The sequence below is a fragment of the Scyliorhinus torazame genome, chromosome 2, assembly GCF_047496885.1.
Source record: "Scyliorhinus torazame isolate Kashiwa2021f chromosome 2, sScyTor2.1, whole genome shotgun sequence".
NCBI classification, from domain to species: domain Eukaryota; kingdom Metazoa; phylum Chordata; class Chondrichthyes; order Carcharhiniformes; family Scyliorhinidae; genus Scyliorhinus; species Scyliorhinus torazame.
The window spans coordinates 180,787,563-180,807,064 of record NC_092708.1 but is presented as its reverse complement, the minus strand read 5'-3'; the positions used below and the strand labels follow the sequence as shown (position 1 = coordinate 180,807,064).

Sequence of the window (19,502 nt, the reverse complement as noted above, 5' to 3'; positions counted from 1 at the left end):
ATTAAAAGAAAATGAATTGCTCTTTACAATTTTGTCAATTTCCTTTATTAGTTTCATAAGTAATGGAGATGGGGGATTTAAAAAAACACTTTGATTGAGTTGGGAGGTCAGTAAACACAAATACTATATCCAGATGATGCGTATTAAATTTATTTGATTACCTAATTCCTTTTATTCTGATTAAACCCTTAAGGCTGCGATGGAGGATTAGAAACGGCAACATTAGAACCCAAAGAGCTGGAGACTGCAGTAAATGATTTGGGAGTTTCAGCACTCGTACCTTCCGGTTTGAAGAGGACAGGTGAAGATGGTTCTCCCTGCAGCGCTGCTGCTTGTTTTCCAGTTCAGTGTTGCAAGTTCTACCTCCGAGACCTGGTCCCTGTGCCCCCGAGGGTGTGACTGCAGAGAGGGCATCAAGTACGTAAACTGTTCAGCTGCTTCACTCCAGCAGATCCCCACTGACTTCCCAACCGATACCGAGCAACTGGATCTCTCTAAGAATAACCTGACCATTCTCCCAGCCAACGCCTTCCCGTCCCTCTGGAGAATCAATATTCTCCTCATTAGCTCCAGTAATGTTAAGAGAGTGGAGGGTGGAGCCTTTGACTTGCTGGAAAACCTATGGAGGCTTGATCTCCAGAGGAACGACATCAGAGATCTGGGCCACAGGTTTTCTATTGGCCTCTCCTTCCTCAATGAGTTGCTACTATCAGACAACCATTTAGAGAAGCTAAATTCATTCATGTTTCAGAACCTGGATAATGTGCAGAAACTCAACCTGAATAATAACCAGATTTCTGAAATGTCGAGTGGGGCTTTCCGGAGTATGACAAGGTTACGGCAGCTGCACCTTCAGAATAACCAAATTGATAACTTGACCAATGGTGTCTTCTTCATGCTTCAAAATTTGGAGGTGTTAAATCTTCAGGGTAATCAAATCAAAGAAATTGACACTGGTGTTTTCACGTCTTTGACAAGTTTGACGCTCTTAGATCTGTCCAAAAATGGACTGGAACGAATTAAGTTCAAGACTTTCTTGGGTATTCAGACTTGGGGCACTCACATCTTACTGTCTGAGAATAATTGGACCTGTGATTGTGAGCTCCAGAGGGTTTTCGGTAAGCTTCACAGTGTCCAACGTCTGATTGTGGATGACTATGAGAATGTAATCTGTTTGGAGCCTCCTGCATTGAGGGACTTGCCTTTAGCATCTGTTGACACTCAGTTGTGTATAGCAGAGACTGTCACGGTTCTGGTTATCACAGTTACAGTTTTCATCACTGTTGTGGCTGCCATCGTAATGGCAGAGAGGAACAGAAAGAAACGAACAGGCAAACATTGGAGTGAGGAAAGTGAAGACTTTGATTCACAAAATTAATGCATGTTATTCAGTGGACATGAGTAACATTAGGTCACATATCTTCCTCAGAGGGTCTCGGGGTAGATGAACCACATGGTGTGGTACTTAGTTAGGAAGGTGCAGACTCAATCCATTTTCTGGGTTGAGTTAACCAAACTGCATGTGCTGCAACTGACCTTGATGTCCCCAGATGAGGCAAGCAGGTAAATCAGCTTATTACTGACTTTGTGGTGTAGTGATTTATCCTGGAAGTGTACTTGTGTGGACTCTGTTTGGGGACAGACTTGGACTCAATCATTCCCAACCGCTGTTTATGTTCACACATGGGTGAGGTGTTGGGCAGCCATTTTATCAGTGCTGTCTTCATAAGAAGCAGCTTAGGGCAGAAAATTGAAAGGAAGCAGAGGCCACAATATAGACAGATGTGTCAATCAGCTCCATCGTAATGCAGATTTGACATAACAAAGGAGTAAAATGTGTTTTCAATCACGATACAGACAAAATTGCTAGTTATATTGATGATAAAGGAAAATACAAAGCCCAGCGAACTTAGATGGGAAGCACTTTAAAGGGTTAAGGAAATTGTTTTATTTTTAAAAATAAAATGTTTGAAAGTGTTTTCGAGAATGGGATTCACCAAACACTCTCGCTTGGCTCCTATGGGTTAAAATAGGTGGAATGATTCCAATCCCTTGGAGGTGGTTTTGGAGGTGGAGGAGGGTAACTGCAAATGCTTCAAAAAACCCAATTGCGAGGTCACCTGACACTGTCCCACCTTTGGATGAATTCCCCAGGCACAGGGTGTCACCGGAATGGGCAGTTCGCTCCACAGAAATGGCAGACAATTGATCCAATTACAGCACCAGTCAAGGGGCATTTTCCCATATTGCCACAACTTTCCATGGAGGATGGGGCTTCCAGTAGGTTCACTGATTTGATTTGATACCTCTTTCAGCCCCGCACCTTTGTTTGTTTCTAAGTGTGCCTCCATTGTGACATAGCCTCACGCTCACCTACCTCAGCACCGCCAACACTACCGGTGGGGGCACCAACCTTCCAGTGCTGAGGCCCTCTCATTGAGGCGCCCAGGATCCCGTACATCGTCCTTAATTAAGGACGGTTAATTGACTGTCTTCCTTAAAATTGCAATGTCATGAGGATAGCAGGCACCAGCAGCATTGGGACCCAGAAAAGAACCCAATCCTCAATTATTTTAGCCATGTAAATTCCACCAAACGATATGCCAAGTTTGTTGTTTGAGTTTGTTCCAGTCTTTGTAATATGCTACCAGTTACTGCGTGCTCTCCATTGTTGCTGAAATTGTGTTGTGTCAAGTTCTATTGCTACCAAGGATGCTAACGTTTAACATTTACTGGTCACATTGGAGTGTGTGGTCTGTATCCAAGATAGCTAGGTGTGTCAAAATGCAGCCAAGATAATAACAATGGACCGGAGAGAAGCCATGCAACATCTTAAGAGTTCCTGAGCTTGGAGACCTAGGAATGCCTACGCTTCAGCTAGCTGGCTATTGACTGGGAAGATGGAGACCACATGATAGCTCTTTTTTTTCCAAATATACGTTGAGAATATTCTTCAAAAAAACTAGAAGTCAGGTTGGAGAATAAACCCAGCATTTCAGATTGTCTATAAAGGTTCCAAATTTCGTATATGTTTTTGGTTGGGGTTGTTGAAAGGGAGCTAAGATTTAGCTTTGGTGCATCCAGGCTCGGGAGTGGGCATAATTTCCCACTCCTGCTTACATCTGATGTCCTCTGCTAGAACAGTGTGGAGGATTCTGTTGGGGAATCAAATTGCAGGAGTGGTTTACAGGGTAGCCTGGGGGACTGGGGGATGTACTCCTGCTCCTCGACCCACAAGCAGTGTTGGAAATATACGTACCAGTTCATAGAATTTACAGTGCGGAAGGATGCCATTTGGCCCATCGAGTCTGCACGGCTCTTGGAAAGAGCACCCTATTTAAGCCCATACACTCTATCCCCGTAAACCAGTAACCCCACCTAAACCTTTGTTGGGGGGACACTAAGAGCAATTTAGCATGGCCAATCCACCTAACCTGCAAATCTTTGGACTGTGGGAGGAAACCGGAGCACCCAGAGGAAACCCACTCAGACACAGGGAGAACGTGCAGACTACACAGACAGTGACCCAAGCCGGAAATCAAACCTGGGACCCTGGAGCTGTGAAGCAACAATGCTACCCACTGTGCTACCGTGACGCCCATTCAGACATTCTTGTCTCCCTTCAGCAGATGGATTCTCAAAGTTTGTAAAACCATGGGAGTTAAACCTGAAGCAGGTTAACTTTGAGGTTCAAAACCTCATGCACGGTAGCACAGTGCTTAGTACTGTTGCTTCACAGCGCCAGGGTCCCAGGTTCGATTCCCGGCTTGTGTAACTGTCTCTGCGGAGTCTGCACGTTCTCCCCCTATTTGCGTGGTTTCCTCCGGGTGCTCCGGTTTGCTCCCGAATGACGTGCTGTTAGGTAATTTGGACATTCTGAATTCCCCCTCTGTGTACCAGAACAGGTGCCGAAATGTGGCAACTCGGGGCTTTTCACAGTAACTTCATTGCAATGTTAACGTAAGCCTATTTGTGACAATAAAGATTATTATTAAAGGTCAGATCTGCCTCTGGAAAGAGGGTTGCTTGCCTGCTCCACCTCCATGAAATCTGGAAATTGGTGCTTTGGAGGGGGGGGTTTGGGGGAAGATTCGAGATTTGTTTTATTTTGAACTACTTTGCACCTGCCTCTTCCCACTCTTATCACTGGGGTTCAAACTCCTCCTTATTGTCTAGGCTCACACACAAAGTGGGGAGCTGGGGGACATCGGGGAAAAGAGCAATATTAACTCAGCCACACCACTTCCAGTTTCGAGCTCTGGCAATCAGCTCAAAGTCACACTCGCTAGCGAGACAGAATAAGTCAGCCCATTGCCTTTAGGAGAGAGGGGAAAACACGGGAGCAACAATCGTGTTTTCCATTAAATGTGTAGGATAAATTTCGCCAATCTCACTTCATTAATTGTGGAGATGCCGGCGTTGGACTGGGGTGAGCACAGTAAGAAGTCTTACAACACCAGGTTAAAGTCCAACAGGTTTGTTTCAAACACTAGCTTTCGGAGCACTGCTCCTTCCTCAGCTGAATGAAGAGGTATGTTCCAGCAACATATATATAGACAGATTCAAAGATGCAAGACAGTGCATAGAATGGGAGCATTTGCAGGTAATTAAGTAATGCTTGCATTCTAAGCACTGTCTTGCATCTTTGAATTTGTCTATATATATGTTTCTGGAACATACCTCTTCATTCACCTGAGGAAGGAGCAGTGCTCCGAAAGCTAGTGTTTGAAACAAACCTGTTGGACTTTAATCTGGTGCTGTAAGACTTCTTACTGTGTTCATTAATTGTCACAGTGGGCTGGTGCAGACTCGATGGGCCGAATGGCCTCCTTCTGCACTGTAAATTCTAAATAGCTAAGCATGTCTATGGGCCATTCAGACCTGTGTAACTTCAGAAGCCAGCATCTAATTATTCAGGCAAAGAGAGAGTGCGCTAAATGGCCTCTGCTATTTCAATCTATAATAATAATGCATTTGTCAATCCAGGCATGTTAATCAATTTTCAGACACCCAGTCCAGCAATGAAAGTGACTCTACAACCATTTTACTGTTTAAACTGAAGCTGTTGAAAGTTTCGACACCCTGGGCTAGTGCACAGTCAATTCCAGCCTGTAGGCCCCGGCGTTACAACACAAGTGAAGTCACCAATAATTCTTATAGAAATTCCCCAAATCTTTGATCTTAGCCTGCCCAATTATTACAATCACCATGTTTGTAAGTTGAAACAGAATTACTGTTTATTTATAACAGGAATGAAGATTAAATGTGTAGTAATCACAGCTGCTTAACAATAAGCTAAAACCTGATCTCCCCGTTTAACTGTACCACCCTATACCCACACACACAAGACAGACAAACACAGAGGGGTGCAAAGAGGTAGAAATAATAAGGATTAAGGTCAAAAGATAAGCATCATTGCTTCAGATGATGAGTTCCTCAGTGCACCTTCTTCACAATATGAATGTAGTTTAAAGTCTCAGGCCTATAGGCCACAATGATCTTTGCAATTCAGCAGTATATCTGAGAGCTTTTCCACAGCCTGTTCTTAGAGAGAGTTGTCATATTCTGGTCTCTACTTCACAGCAATCTTTTCTGGAGAGAGAGAGTTATCAGATTGTCAGCGGCTTGGTGAGAATTAACTGGATATTTCTGGAGTGAGTCGGTTAGATTCCTCCATCCAGCCTGTAGAATCGAAAGTGAAATGAACTCCAGCCTTGATACAGTGAGAAACATGTCAGCAGGGCCAGAACCAATCATCACTGGCCACCGGGTAGGGCACAGACATTCGAACCAATTCATTGGTCACCAGCCAAGCCAATCAAAGAGAGTCATCACTCATGCCCTCCGGACTGTTCCTGCTTGATTTATAGATATAGGCCATTGCTTCTTCTTGAGTTAAAGTTACAGTCTGCATTAAAGTCACTGGTCCATTACTCATCCATTGATCAAAATGGTAGTAGCAAAAATAAAAGAAAGGGGAAATCAGGAAATGAATGTGGAATTAACAGAAAGAAACAGGAAGGACCCTTACCATGTGTAGTAGACACACAATTGGAACCTTGGATTGCTTTATTTGGATCTCCGGTTGTAGTGTATCCATTGTTTTAATCTGCTTGTCTGCAAATCTAACTGGAATCTGATGTATCACTCAATTAAACTATTCACATCTTTCAAATTTTCTATTCAAAACATCACATCTCTCTTTGTGTTCTCCCTGTCCCATCCCATGCTTTTTCTATTGAGTTTGATACTTTTTGGGAAGAAAGTGCACACCTCAAGGTTGGAAGTTATCTGCTCCCTCACTAAGTGCACCACTTTGTTTTCTCCCGTCCCTGCTACACCCCACTCTGTGCCCCACAGCACCACGGCCCAAGATAAATCTCTCTGTCTCTACCTTGTTACTTTTGTTGAAAGCTTTGCAGGTCACACACTGACCCACTCAAAGTCTGGACATCCCGAGGAGTTGTCAAAACAAATTACTGCGGAAGCTGGAATCAGGAACCAATACATAAAATGCTGGACAATCTCAGCAGGTCTGACAGCGTCTGTGGTGAGGGAACCGAGCTAATGTTTAGAGTCTGGATGATCAAAGCTGTGACAAAGAGTCATGCAGACTCGAAACATTAGGTCCCTTCTCTCCCCGCATATGCTGTCAGACCTGCTGAGATTGTCCAGCATTTTCTGTTTCTGAGGAGTCGTATGTTGGACATCTTGTGTAGTCAAGGGTTAATAGTCAAACTCCCTTGTATCTTGAAACAACAGACTTACCAAGATAAACAGTGTGGGATAAAATGTTTGTGCGGAGAAATAAGTGGCAATAATGATTCCAGTCATGAGTAATTATGGGGCTATGTTAATAAGTGCACGTAGCAAGATCCATTAACTATTATAGAAAGATAATGGTTAATAAGACCTGTCTTCTTATGAGGTCAAGAATAGTTGGAGGGAACCCGCTCTGGAGTAAACAACTGCAGTTTGAAAAGATTTGGAAACAGATAAGTCACAAGGTTTTATCTATAACATTGTTCTTTGATCTAAAAAGGTATGTAAAGGAGCCTGGTTTTCACTACATTCTCAGTAATATTCAGGAACGGTGGTGCTGCTCTCTCTGTATATAGTCCAGCTGATCACGGCGTTGTTATCAATAAAGTCTATTCTATATACTCCATTCTCTAGTGGCGCATGCTTACTCAAAACATGATGTTGTCAGCTGGAGAAGAGTGAAGGCTGAGCATTAACGTAAGAGTGGATCAGATAACATGGAATTTCGGTCACTCCAAGGCCAGACCAGGACGGGGTAGTAGGCCAGTATAGTGATCAAGTTATGACTTTTTACATGAAAATTCAGATTCTTTCACTATTATTTACTTCTATTGGGCAACACGGTAGCACAGTGATTAGCACTGCTGCCTCACTGATCCAGGGACCAAGATTCAATTCCTGCCTCGAGCCACTGTCTGTGTGGAGTTTGCATTTTCTCCCCGTGTCTGCGTGGGTTTCCTCCTGGTGCTCCGGTTTCCTCCCACAGTCCAAAGATGTGCATGTTAGATGGATTAGCCATGCCAAATTGCCCCTTAGTGTCTGAAAGGTTACATCAGGCTATTGGGTTTTCAGGGATAAGGTGGAGGCGTGGTCTTAAGTAGAGTGCTCTTTCCAAGGGCCAGTGCAGACTCGATGGGCCAAATGGACTCCTTTTGCACTATAAACTCTATGATTCTAGTTCCAGCCGATCCATTACTAGTTTTGCTGCAGCACAAACAGACATGCCGTCGACGTTTTCCATCTTACATTCATCAGGACCAGTGCAGGAATACCAAACTTCAAAGGGAACAACAATTTACACTGCATCAGAAAAAGGTGCCTATTAGTTGGCATCTGGCCTGATAGGTGCAGGATGCAAAGATTCAATAGCATGTCTCTTTTTTCAGCAGTACTCAAATTCTGTACTGCTAAGTGAGAATTACTAGAATTGTTGAATTCACTTTCTTGTAATGGTGAATTTTTAATTCATAAGATTTGGACTGTTTGTTGAGTACTGTCAGCACAACACAATTTTACCCTTCTTTTACCCTTAGTAACTGGGTTAAGGCTGCTAAAAATCATTTCCCACCCTAACCCTAATCCTAACACAGTCAGCAGTGTCCAGTCAGTCTGGGCTGTGTTCAAACCAAATCCATAGGTGGAAATTCAAAACAAACTCAAACACAGAATCCAAAATGTTTGCTATTTAACTGTTGAATAAATGTTATTTTCTTGGATGGTTCCCTTTTGCATCCCATTATGATAAACCACGCGCCAGAGGAGGGATAATCTACATGAGAAACCAATCCTGAAATATTAAACGGATAAAACTCTTTATCAACATCGACCCACCAACTGCAAAATGCAAGATTTTCCCGTGAATTAGCAGAATAACAGGCCTTATGCAAAATAAAACTCAATGGTCAATCTACATTCTGAAAAATAATAGACAGCTGGGAATGTAGGTAATGTGATGGACTTAGGTGTCTGCATAAATTCCTCTCAGCAGCAGCCCAATCCCAGCAATTCCCATCCCAACTAATCCCACCCCACGTACTTTCATTCAATTCAATCCAAACCCACCCTCTGCCAACACATCCCATCTCATTCTATCATGTCCTTTTTCATCCCGATCCATTCCATTCTCTGCTATCCCCTCCTGTCCCACAACATGTCCTCTTGTTCCACCCTATCCCATTCCATCTCATCCCTTAGATTCCATTATTGCCTTTTTGGCTGTTAGCTTAGCTCAATTGCTAGCACTTTGGCATCAGAGGCTGTGGGTTCATGCCCCACTGTGGAACATGTATACACTCTCTGGGTTAACACTCTAGTGGAGTATTGAAGATATAACGCTACGGCAGATAACAATCATCGTATTTCTACTGTTCCTCAGTGGAGATCAGCTAATTCAGTTAAGCCAAGATTTGAACCTTGGACTTTGTTGGTGCTTATATATACTCACATAAAATACTTTGGAAGATATGCTGACTCCATTACCTCACAGACATCTCCCCTAATAGTTTTAGTTCTATGATTTTTTTGTTCATGGGTATGGCTAAAATAAAAATTCTAAATGGAAAAAATTGCATTTCCAATTGACAATAAAACCATTTGGCGCAGAGCTTTGATCAATAATAACTATGCTAATTATTTGATGTGTTGACATTTCTCTGTGAGTTATAATCATAGAATGGACACAACAGAAGAAGACCATCGATCTGTGTTGGCTCTTTTGAAGATCAGTCCAATTAGTCCTACTCCCCCAATCTTTTTCCACATCCTTGCAATGATTTTCTCTTTCTGTCTTGTTTTTATATTGCAGGATGACTGACACCATTGTTGTAAACTAACTTTATTAATAACACATTTTCAGTACATGAACACACAACTGCAAGGCATCTGCAGCCTGTTGCAATCTTCTCTTACATGTGCAATCTGACCTTCAACCCCCAGGTCCGATGACCCATGAAGTGCAGAGCGTATTGTATCTAATACTGGAGTCCACTACTGTAATCACCTTTTTATCATGATATCTTCAAGCACTTATCTCATTCTCTTTTGAAGGCAGCTATTGAATCAGTTTCTGCCATCCTCTCAGACATTGCATCCCAAACCCTAACCATTTGTTGCGCAAAGTTGCTTTTACTTATGTCGCCTCATGTTGCCAATCAACTTAAATCTCTGCCCTCTGCTGATTAACTCTTCTGCCACTGGGAAACGTTTATCTTTATTCACTCCATCTAAACCATTCATGGTTTTAAACATCTCGATTAAATCTCCACTTAACTTTCTCTGCTACTGGAGTTATTCATCTCACTAATGACAAAGTTAGTCTCTTGAAAAGCATTTAGTTGGTGCCTTAACCAGCCAGCACACACAACCATGTGAGAAGAAGGATGGAAAAGACCATCTGATTCATTAATCCCACTGTGCCATTTGAGGTCTTGATGTTTGGCCCTAACCTCAAGTCACAGTTTCCTGGCTGAGGCAAAACATAATTGAGGGAAAGCATTGAGAAATTCCCCTCTGACTCCTTAAGGAAATCAAGCAAAGTTCCATGGTGCCACGTAGATTGTTCCAATCCCAGTTTGATCTCTGTAAATGGAAATCGCCTCTTCTTTCAAAACTTGCTCAGTTGCCTTTTGATGGACTGTAGATAATTCATATTTACCGCATTCTTCAGTAATCTGTTCCAGAGGGAGATGACTCTCAAATGAATCGGAAAAGAATTCCAAACATGTAGCCTAACTCTTTGATATCTATCTTGAGTAACGTATCTAATAGGATTAAATCTCATTGGTTCATCATTTAAAAACCCTCGTTATTATCCCCGCTCGCTAAACTTTGTGTGAAAGTATTTTCAACTCCTGATTGTCAAGATTGTATAGGTGTGACTTTATAGATGTATAAAAGCTTATCTTTCTTTAAATGGCCTGTTTGGAGCCTTAAAAATGGCTGCCAAAAGTTGCCTAATCTTTTACAACTGCAATGTTTGTCAAGGTTCTAGGAGGCTTCAAGTGGATTGCAAGGGAATGTACCCAGACTTGTGAATAAATTTGTAGTTAATGTGCATTTTCACAAGAGTAAACAGAAAATCATTCACAATAACTTCCCTGGAGGTGTGAATAGCTCTTTCCTAGCTCATCAAATTTGGGAGCCATTCAGATTAAAGGCTAAAACATTCAAAATGTTAATTACCTCGGCTAAAAGACAGCAGATGGGATTATACCTCCAGATCTGGGCTAACTCAATACCTAATTTGGCTGCATGATCCAACGTTTTTGGGATAGCAGCCACTTTTGCGTTTTTGAACTGGTTAAAGGAGGCTGCAAGAAGCCATTTTGTGTGGCAGTGTGAGAGACAATATAAGCACACAGCTCTCAGCTGAACTGGCCATGAGCCACATGTGAGAGCTGGAGTGCCCTGCTATTGGGAGTTAGAGTAAAGCACCCAGAAAATCATCCCTGGTCTGCTGTGAGGAAACCAGGCAATCTCCAAGTGTCAGTACCTACAGTTTCCAGTGGGGAAATATGTATCAAAGTAACACCATTGGCTGGTGTAATGTTGCTTGTTACACGTTCCACGGGCTTTTTGTGGAGTTCACCATTGCCCCGTTTGAACAGCGTCTTGTAAAAAAAAACCCTGCACTATGTTACCCAAACTCAACGAGTGCCACCTCTGATTCTCTCTCTTTGCCGCTACAATAAAGAATATAACGAAAGAGAAACTGGCAATGTGATCTGGGCCGTAAATAATAAACGGGAGAAAAACAACTTTCAATGATGATTTTGTGAGCCAAAATAAGGAATCAACAACGAAGATCCAGGACTATACGCCACTGGGAGTAAGATCGGGCAAAATATCGTCAACTTCCAAGGCTAACTCATCGTCGTCGTGGCAAGTAAAAACTCTCAAGTGAATATTTTGACACCGCAGAGTTTGTATCGGGCATCGGCAAATCATCCGGTTGATCATGACTTCGCTAGTGTAAGTAAAAGGAATCCAAAACAAAATCTATCGGACAGCTGCAAATTACTGGGAACTTACTTCAAACAGACGATTAAAGTTTTCAGTACACTTACCGGTATAGTGGGTAGAGCTGTGGAGACCACGCACGAGGCACTGAAACGGGCCACAGGAACAAAAATCTACGGAGCTGCCAACTCTGCAACCTACTGCCCGGGAATCGATAGCGAGGCACAGAAACAGCTAATCTGCTTGAACGCTGTGAGTTTCTCAGAGAGAAAATAAACAGCAGGAAAGACAGACTGAAGGCTGAGTAGCATAGATCAGGGAGCTTCAATACAGAAATGGTGGGACGAAAAGGCTCCATGGACGTGTTTGATGAGGAGGAGACATGGAACTCTTATGAGGAAAGATTTCAGTCATTCCTTAAAGCCAATCAGACACCAGCAGATAAAAGCAAATCACTGCGGATGCTGGAATCGCAAATGAAAGAGAAAATGCTGGAAAATCTCAGCAGGTCTGGCAGCACCTGTAGGGAGAGAAAAGAGCTAACATTTTGTGTCCGATGACTCTTTGTCAAAACTAACAGACAGAGAAAGTGGGAAATATTTATACTGTGGAGTAAGAATGAAAGATGAGTCATAGCCATGGAAAGCAAGGGGAAAGAGTGCTAATGGCAGTCCCCAGAGAGAACAAAAGACGTGAAAGGCCAAACAGCAGAGAAACTAACATCAGAGAGTGAACTGTAGATGTGGGGGGAGAGGAAGGGCGAAGCAAAGAGGAGAAAGGGTAAGGAAAGGTGGTTAAGATGGGGGATGGGGGGTAAATATATATATTAAGAAAGATAAGAAAGAAAGAAATGGTAAAAGACAGTGAAAATGAAATGGGATGAAAACAAATGGTTCGAGATGGGGTAGAGCTAATCATCTGAAGTTGTTGAATTCGATGTTGAGACCAGAAGGTTATAGCGTGCCTGACCGGAAGATGAGATGCTGTTCCTCCAGTTTGCATTGAGCTTCATTGGAACATTGCCGCAGGCCAAGGACAGACATGTGGGCATGGGAGCAGGGTCTTTTGTTAAAATGGCAAGCAACGGGAAGGTCAGGGTCCTGAATGCGCACAGACCGAAGATGCTCAGCAAAGCAATCGCCCAGTCTGTGTTTGGTCTCTCCGATATAGAGGAGACCACATTGGGAGCAGCAAATGCAATAGATCAAATTGGAAGAGATGCAAGTGGGACGCTGCTTAACCTGGAATGAGTGTTTTGGCCTGGGATGTTAAACATGGAAGAGGCAAAGGGGCAGGTGTTACACCTTCTGCGATTGCGTGGGAAGGCGCCATGAGTGATGGGAGAGGTACTCGGTATGGTGGAGGAATGGACTAGATTATAACAGATACCAGCAGATCTGCATACTGTGACCTTTCTCGGCCCAGTTGGGAAGAAAACATTCATGTTACACAGAATTTAGCACACCCAGCTAAACCAGGAAACAAGTCATACGATGAGTTAATGACTGGCTTGCAAGAACATTTCTCTCCCCATCCACTATTAAAAGCTGAAAGATTCCACTTTCACCGACGTGGAAGGGGAAATCATTTCACAATTTGTTGCATCACTGCGAAAGCTAGCAAGAAACCTGATGAAGGGGAGCGAGTGGATGTGGCGTATTCGGACTTTTAGAAGGCTTTTGACAAAGTCCTGCATAAAATAATAGCGTGTAACATTAAAGCGCATGAGATTGGGGGTAGGGCATTAAGATGGATACAAAACTGGTTGGCAGACGGGAAACAAAGAGTAAGAATTAACAGGTCTTTTTCAAATTGGCAACCGGTGACTAGTGGGGTACCGCAGGGATCAGTGCTAGGACCCCAGCTATTCACAATATATATTAATGATTTAGATGAGGAACTAAGTGTCCTAGCTCTATATTTGCAGATGTTACCTAGTTGGGTGGGAGGGTGAGCTGTGGGGAGGATACTGAGATCCTTCAGTGTGATTTGGACAAGTTGAGTGAGTGTGCAAATGAATAGCATAGGCAGTATAATTTGGATAAATGCGAGGTCATCCACTTTGGTAGAAAAAACAAGAAGGCAAACTATTATCTGAATTTCAATTTAGAACACAGAACATACAGTGCAGAAGGAGGCCATCCGGCCCATCGAGTCTGCACCGACCCACTTAAACCCTCACTTCTATCCTATCCCTGTAACCCAATGACCCCACCGAACCTTTTTTGGTCACTAAGGGCAATTTAGCATGGCCAATCCACCTAACCTGCACTTTTTTGGACTGTGATTTACAGGCATTTCTAAAAAAAAAATGTAGACATGCACATTTAACTTAAATCAATGATCCCTTAGAAGAGAAAACATGCACCATGTCCATAAGACCTGAAAGAATGGATACAATGGGTAACTCTTTACTGCTGGTAGTGGGGGGCCATAAGGATTTATGTTAGACATGGAAAAGCACATGGCCATAAATTAGGAGAGGGGAACATTAAACGAGATCTGGGTGTCCTCATACACCAGTCGCTGAAGGTGAGCATGCAGGTGCAGCAGGCGGGAAAGAAGGCAAATGGTATGCTGCCCTTCAGTGCGAGAGTTTTTGAATAGAGGAGCAGGGATGTCTTGCTGCAATTATACAGGGCCTTGATGAGACCACACTTGGAATATTGTGTGTAGTTTTGGTCTCCTTATCTGAGGAAGAATTTTCTAGCTATAAAGGGAGTGCAGCAAAGGTTTACTAGACTGATTCCTGGGATGGCAGGACTGACGTATGAAGAGAGAATGAATCGGTTAAGATTGTATTCGCTAGAGTTCAGAAGAATGAGGGGGATCTCATAGAAACCAAAAAAATTCTAACAGGACTGTAGAGGGTAGATGCAGCAGGATGTTCCCGATGGTGGGCATGTCCAGAACCAGGGGTCACAGTCTGAGGATACGGGTAGACCATTTACGACAGAGATGAGGAGAAATTTCTTCACCCAGGAGTGGAGAGCCTGTGGAATTTGTTACCATAGGAAGTAGTTGAGTCCAAAACATTGTATGGTTTCAAGAAGCAGTTAGATATAGCACTTAGGGCGCAGGGATCAAAGGCTATGGGGGAAAGCGGGATTAGACTATTGAGTTGGATGATCAATCATGATCATAATGAATGGCAGAGTGGGCTTGAAAGGCCAAGTGGCATCCTCCTGCTCCTATTTTGTCTATGTTTCTATGAACTTCATGATACACTTCACGACTGTGACCTCAGGAATGAAGCCATCCAAAGGAAATTGTTGACTGCAGGTGCATCAACCCTAAAATCTGCTATAGAAATCGCAATGTCTATGGAACTTGCTGCGAGAGAAGCTTCACTGATTGGAGTTTGAGCTAAAGCCAATAAAATGGAGTCTGTGAGAAGCAGGTCTGCAAAGAACCTACCATGTCATTGCTGCAACCAAGTGGGACATATGGCTGGAGAGTTTGGAGTAAGGGGAGCAAACGCAAAAATTATGATAAAGTTGGTCACATTGCCAAGGCTTGTTGTTTACGCCAACCTCCATCAGCACAAAAGAAGCGTACCAAGAAAAATACTGCAAAATCTACAGGGCGAGTTTACGAGTGAAGTGATCCAACTGAAGACTCACCAAGTGCCAAATGGTCAAGTTAGCTTAAGGAATGTAAGCTCAGTGTTCTAGCAGTACAAGGAGACCAGCAACGATTCTGGGTCTATCCAAAATTAAATGGGAATACTATTAAGATGGAAGTGGATCTGGGCGCTGCAGTATCATTTATACCTGATTCGATATTTCGTCAGGGATACAGGAAAGGAACTCAATCTCTTTCTCAGTATCTGCTCTACCTATCGATGAGACCTACAAAGGAAAACTCTGACTATTCTACTTCAAAAGCCATCACAGCTGCTAAACCAAACTTCAGGTTCAACCCCTTCACTTTGGACAGAAGGTTTGCAAGCAACAGGCATGCATGGGCGGCATGGCACGGTGGCACAGTGATGAGCACTGCAGCCTCACAGCGCCAGGGACCCAGGGTCAATTCCAACCTTGGGTGACTGTGTGGAATTTGCACATTCTCCCCATGTTTGCGTGGGTTTCCTCCGGGTTCTCCGATTTCTTCCCACAGTCCAAAGGCGTACAGGTTAGGTGGATTGACCATGTTAAATTGACCCTTAGTGTCCATAATCAATGCATGGGGTTACAGGAAAAGAGTGGGGCCGAGAGCCTAGGTAGGCTGCTCTTTCGGAGGGTCAATGCAGACTCGATGGGCAGAATGGCCTCCACCTGCACTGTAGGTATTTTATGTATTCTAACAATATATCACAGCAATTCATTTGAAGGGTGTCATTTAGCGGGAAAAAACAGAGTGCCATTGTGGGTAGGTTTAACGGGGTGTTGACCGCACTACTGAACGAGACTCTGTTATTTTTTCGGGCCTTGGCAGGGATGGCCCTGCCAAGACCGCAATTACGTTCATGTCCCGCACTAAGGAGCTCCGCTCGATCCCCCAACGCATTCCCCAGAACCCCCCCACATACCTGTCGAGGGATTCTTGAACCTCCGCAGCGAACCTCATAAGGGCAAGGAAAGCCTGGGCCCGATCCCCAGCAAGGGCAAAATGCCACCTTGGCCCTGCCAGCCTGTCACCTGGCAGTGCCAGCTGGGAATCCTGGCAGTGCCTGGCTGGCACCCACATGACACTGCCAGGGTGCCCAGGTGATACTGACAGGGTGCTAGGCTGGCAATGCCAAGGTGTTCAGGTGGCATTAGACATGCCAGGCTGACACACTGCCTAGAGGCTGACCACCCGGGGCCTCAGATCGCTTGAAAGACCACCACAAGTGCTGTCCCACCTGGCCCCATTTCTGGAGACCAGTGCTAAATGACACCCAGCTAGCGTCTCCTCGACAAGGCCTTTAGATCCCGGGGGCTGGTTAGCTCTGGCGGTGACTTATGTAAGTGTGCAGTGGGCCTAACTGCACACTTAAATATGCAAATTTAGGTCCCATCCATTATGGGCAGGATCCAGCTCGCAATGTCCCGCGAGATTTACCGACTGCGTTGTGTCCGAATTTGCACCCAAAATCTCATCTTCAAGTGTCTTTTTTTGAATTGTAATCTTTGTACCTGTAATTTAGTTAATAACTTTATCACTTTTACTTAAGTAACTTTCAGTAATAGTTTTACAATAAACTAACTTTTATTGTGGATAGCACCAGGGTCCCAGGTTCGATTCCGGCTTGGGTCACTGTCTGTGCGGAGTCTGCACATCCTCCCCGTGTGTGCGTGGGTTTCCTCCGGGTGCTCCGGTTTCCTCCCACAGTCCAAAGATGTGCAGGTTAGGCGGATTGGCCATGATAAATTGCCCTTAGGTCCAAAATTGCCCTTAGTGTTGGGTGGGGTTGCTGGGTTATGGGGATGGGGTGGAGGTGTTGACCTTGGGTAGGGTGCTCTTTCCAAGAGCCGGTGTAGACTCGATGGGCCGAATGGCCTCCTTTTGCATTGTAAATTCTATGATAATCTATGATCTGGTTTAAGACTAAAACTTTGCTGCTGGGTTATTTTTGAATGGAACTATCTACAAATGAAAAGGGTGCTGTACACACACACACACAAATTGTTAGCCCATGGAAACTCTTCTTATGTGGTGGTGACACTGGCGTTTCAAAGCCCTAAGACTGGGTAACAGTTTTGTTGCCTTCTTCTGTGCCAGCCCTATGTTCCTTGCCACGTAGAGGACCCAGAACTGGATATGGCTGTGCCAAAATTTTGTGTAGTTGAAGAATAATGTCCCCTTTAAATTTTTTGTATCTCTAGTTACCTAATCTCAGTTTAAATAAATGATCATGAGCTCTTCAGTTGCCTTGCGGCTGTTTCTGAAAGTTGATGTCAAACAATTGTTTTTTTTAATAAATATACAGTACCCAATTCTTTTTTTCCAATTAAGGGGCAATTTAGCGTGGCCAATCCACCTACCCTGCACATCTTTTTGGGTTGTGCAGGTGAGACCCACGCAGATGTGGGGAGAATGTGCAAACTCCACGAGGACAGTGACCCAGGACCCGGATCGAATCCAAGTTCTCTGCGGAGTGAGACAGCAGTGCTAACCACTGAGCCACCGTGCCACCCAATGTCAAACAATTAACTCCACACCGAGTTAAATAAGAACAAACTTTTATTTATACAAACGGTACATATACACTACCCGGTAAACCCCTTATGGGTTCCTGATTGCCGGTGCCTTACTGGACAACATTATATATATTGGGTAATTAAGATACCCATATCCGAGTGGGAGAGCTTGTACTCTTCAAGGGGCATGGGGAAGACGAGCATTCCCACCCTGTAGGTCTCGGGCGGGATATTACACTATTAAACTTGGATGTCCGTATGTCACCCTCTGTACTTCTCTCCATTTGTGTTTTATTCAGACTCCAAATGGTTGGGTTGTTTGCTGTCTAGCTCGCCATTACCACCGTTCAGGAACCTTCCACCAAGTTGCCCATTGTTTGGAAGCTCATGCTGGCTTAGCACAGTGGGCTAAGACAGCTGGCTTGTAATGCAGAACAAGACCAGCAGCGCGGGTTCAATTCCTGTTCCAGCCTCCCCGAACAGGTGCTGGAGTGTGGCGACTAGGGACCTTTCACAGTAACTTCATTGAAGCCTACTTGTGACAATAAGTGATTATTACTATTATTATTATTTTTGCAGTGACCTGATTGGGTTATCCCGCAGTCTTGCCTGCATTTTCCAGTGCAGGAGTTCAAGAAATAGGAGCAGAAGCTGGGACTGGTTTAGCACACTGGGCTAAATCGCTGGCTTTTAAAGCAGACCAAGGCAGGCCAGCAGCATGGTTCAATTCCCGTACCAGCCTCCCCGAACAGGCGCTGGAATGTGGCGACTAGGGGCTTTTCACAGTAACTTCATTGAAGCCTACTTGTGACAATAAGCGATTTTCATTTCATTTCAAGATATACAAACGCACAAAATAAGAGCTGCAGCCTCTTGAGCCTGCTCTGCCACTCAATAAGATCATGGCTGATCTGTTTGGGTTTCAAATTCCCACCTACCCCCCTCATTTTCCCACATTATACAACATCAGACTATCCTTTTACTCCAGCACCAATCTGCAACAATTTTAGAGTTGATTCCCTCGACTTGATTTTCTTTTCAAATATAATTTGCATTAGTATTTAAAACAATATGTATCTGCTCAGGTGGCCAAGGCATTTAAGGGCATCTGCTCCGTTGCATGATTTGTATTTGTCTTGTTTATGAAAGCATGGAAAATATACTGCATATTGCTTCATTAAAGATGGGATCAGGTGGCACAACAATTAGCATATTGTACTTTCACCTCTGGGACCTCGGATTATACCCAATGCAAATTCATGAGATGCCCTTAACTCTTATCATTTGTGGGAACTCTTCACTTCTCACAATTTGGCACTAAATGTACAAAATAACTCAAAGATGGTTACTGGAAGTGACACTATTGTTGAAAGAGTTAATGATGAGGTCAGGATTAAAACAGGCTTGGGGAAATAGAGCTATGAAAGTAGCTTCACTTTCTAACCCATCCTATATCTGACCTGCGAGTGCACAATAACGATGAATAACAGAATGAAAAAACAGTCCTTTCCATAGCTGGCACTGGCATCCCTCACTCTGATTTGGATGCAACCTCAGCAGAGGTTTAAAAGACAAGCAACAAATTAAAACACTGCACAGCTCTGATTTTATATTTTGATGATGTATCTTGTTCTTGTGCTGCTTGTCTGTGGAATGACAAATCAGCTGTATTCCGAGTATGGTGGAGATTGTTGAGGAGGTCAAGACCCAATTACCATTGTGTTTCTATAAAATCTCCCCTTAAACCCAAAGATGCAATCATTGGCAGAAGGGGACTTGAGAAACAGAGTGCAGAAACAGATCTTCTACATCATGTTATTTATATTGTTAAGATACACAGGTGAAGGACATTGTTTAATTAAGCACCTAGAGTACTTA

General features: G+C 43.7%; 1 protein-coding gene across 1 annotated transcript; it reads left to right on the top strand.

The window, feature by feature from the left end:
- The first annotated feature begins 296 nt into the window (after positions 1–296).
- Positions 297–3,490, top strand: LOC140407820 (uncharacterized). The gene has a single exon (XM_072495071.1). It carries the CDS (start codon positions 308–310, stop codon positions 1,376–1,378), a length of 1,071 nt encoding a protein of 356 aa, XP_072351172.1. The 5' UTR covers positions 297–307; the 3' UTR covers positions 1,379–3,490.
- The last annotated feature ends 16,012 nt before the right edge of the window (positions 3,491–19,502 follow it).

Coding starts and splice junctions, on each gene's coding strand:
- LOC140407820 (XM_072495071.1), top strand. CDS start 308: ATGGTTCTCCCTGCAGCGCTGCTGCTTGTTTTCCAGTTCAGTGTTGCA.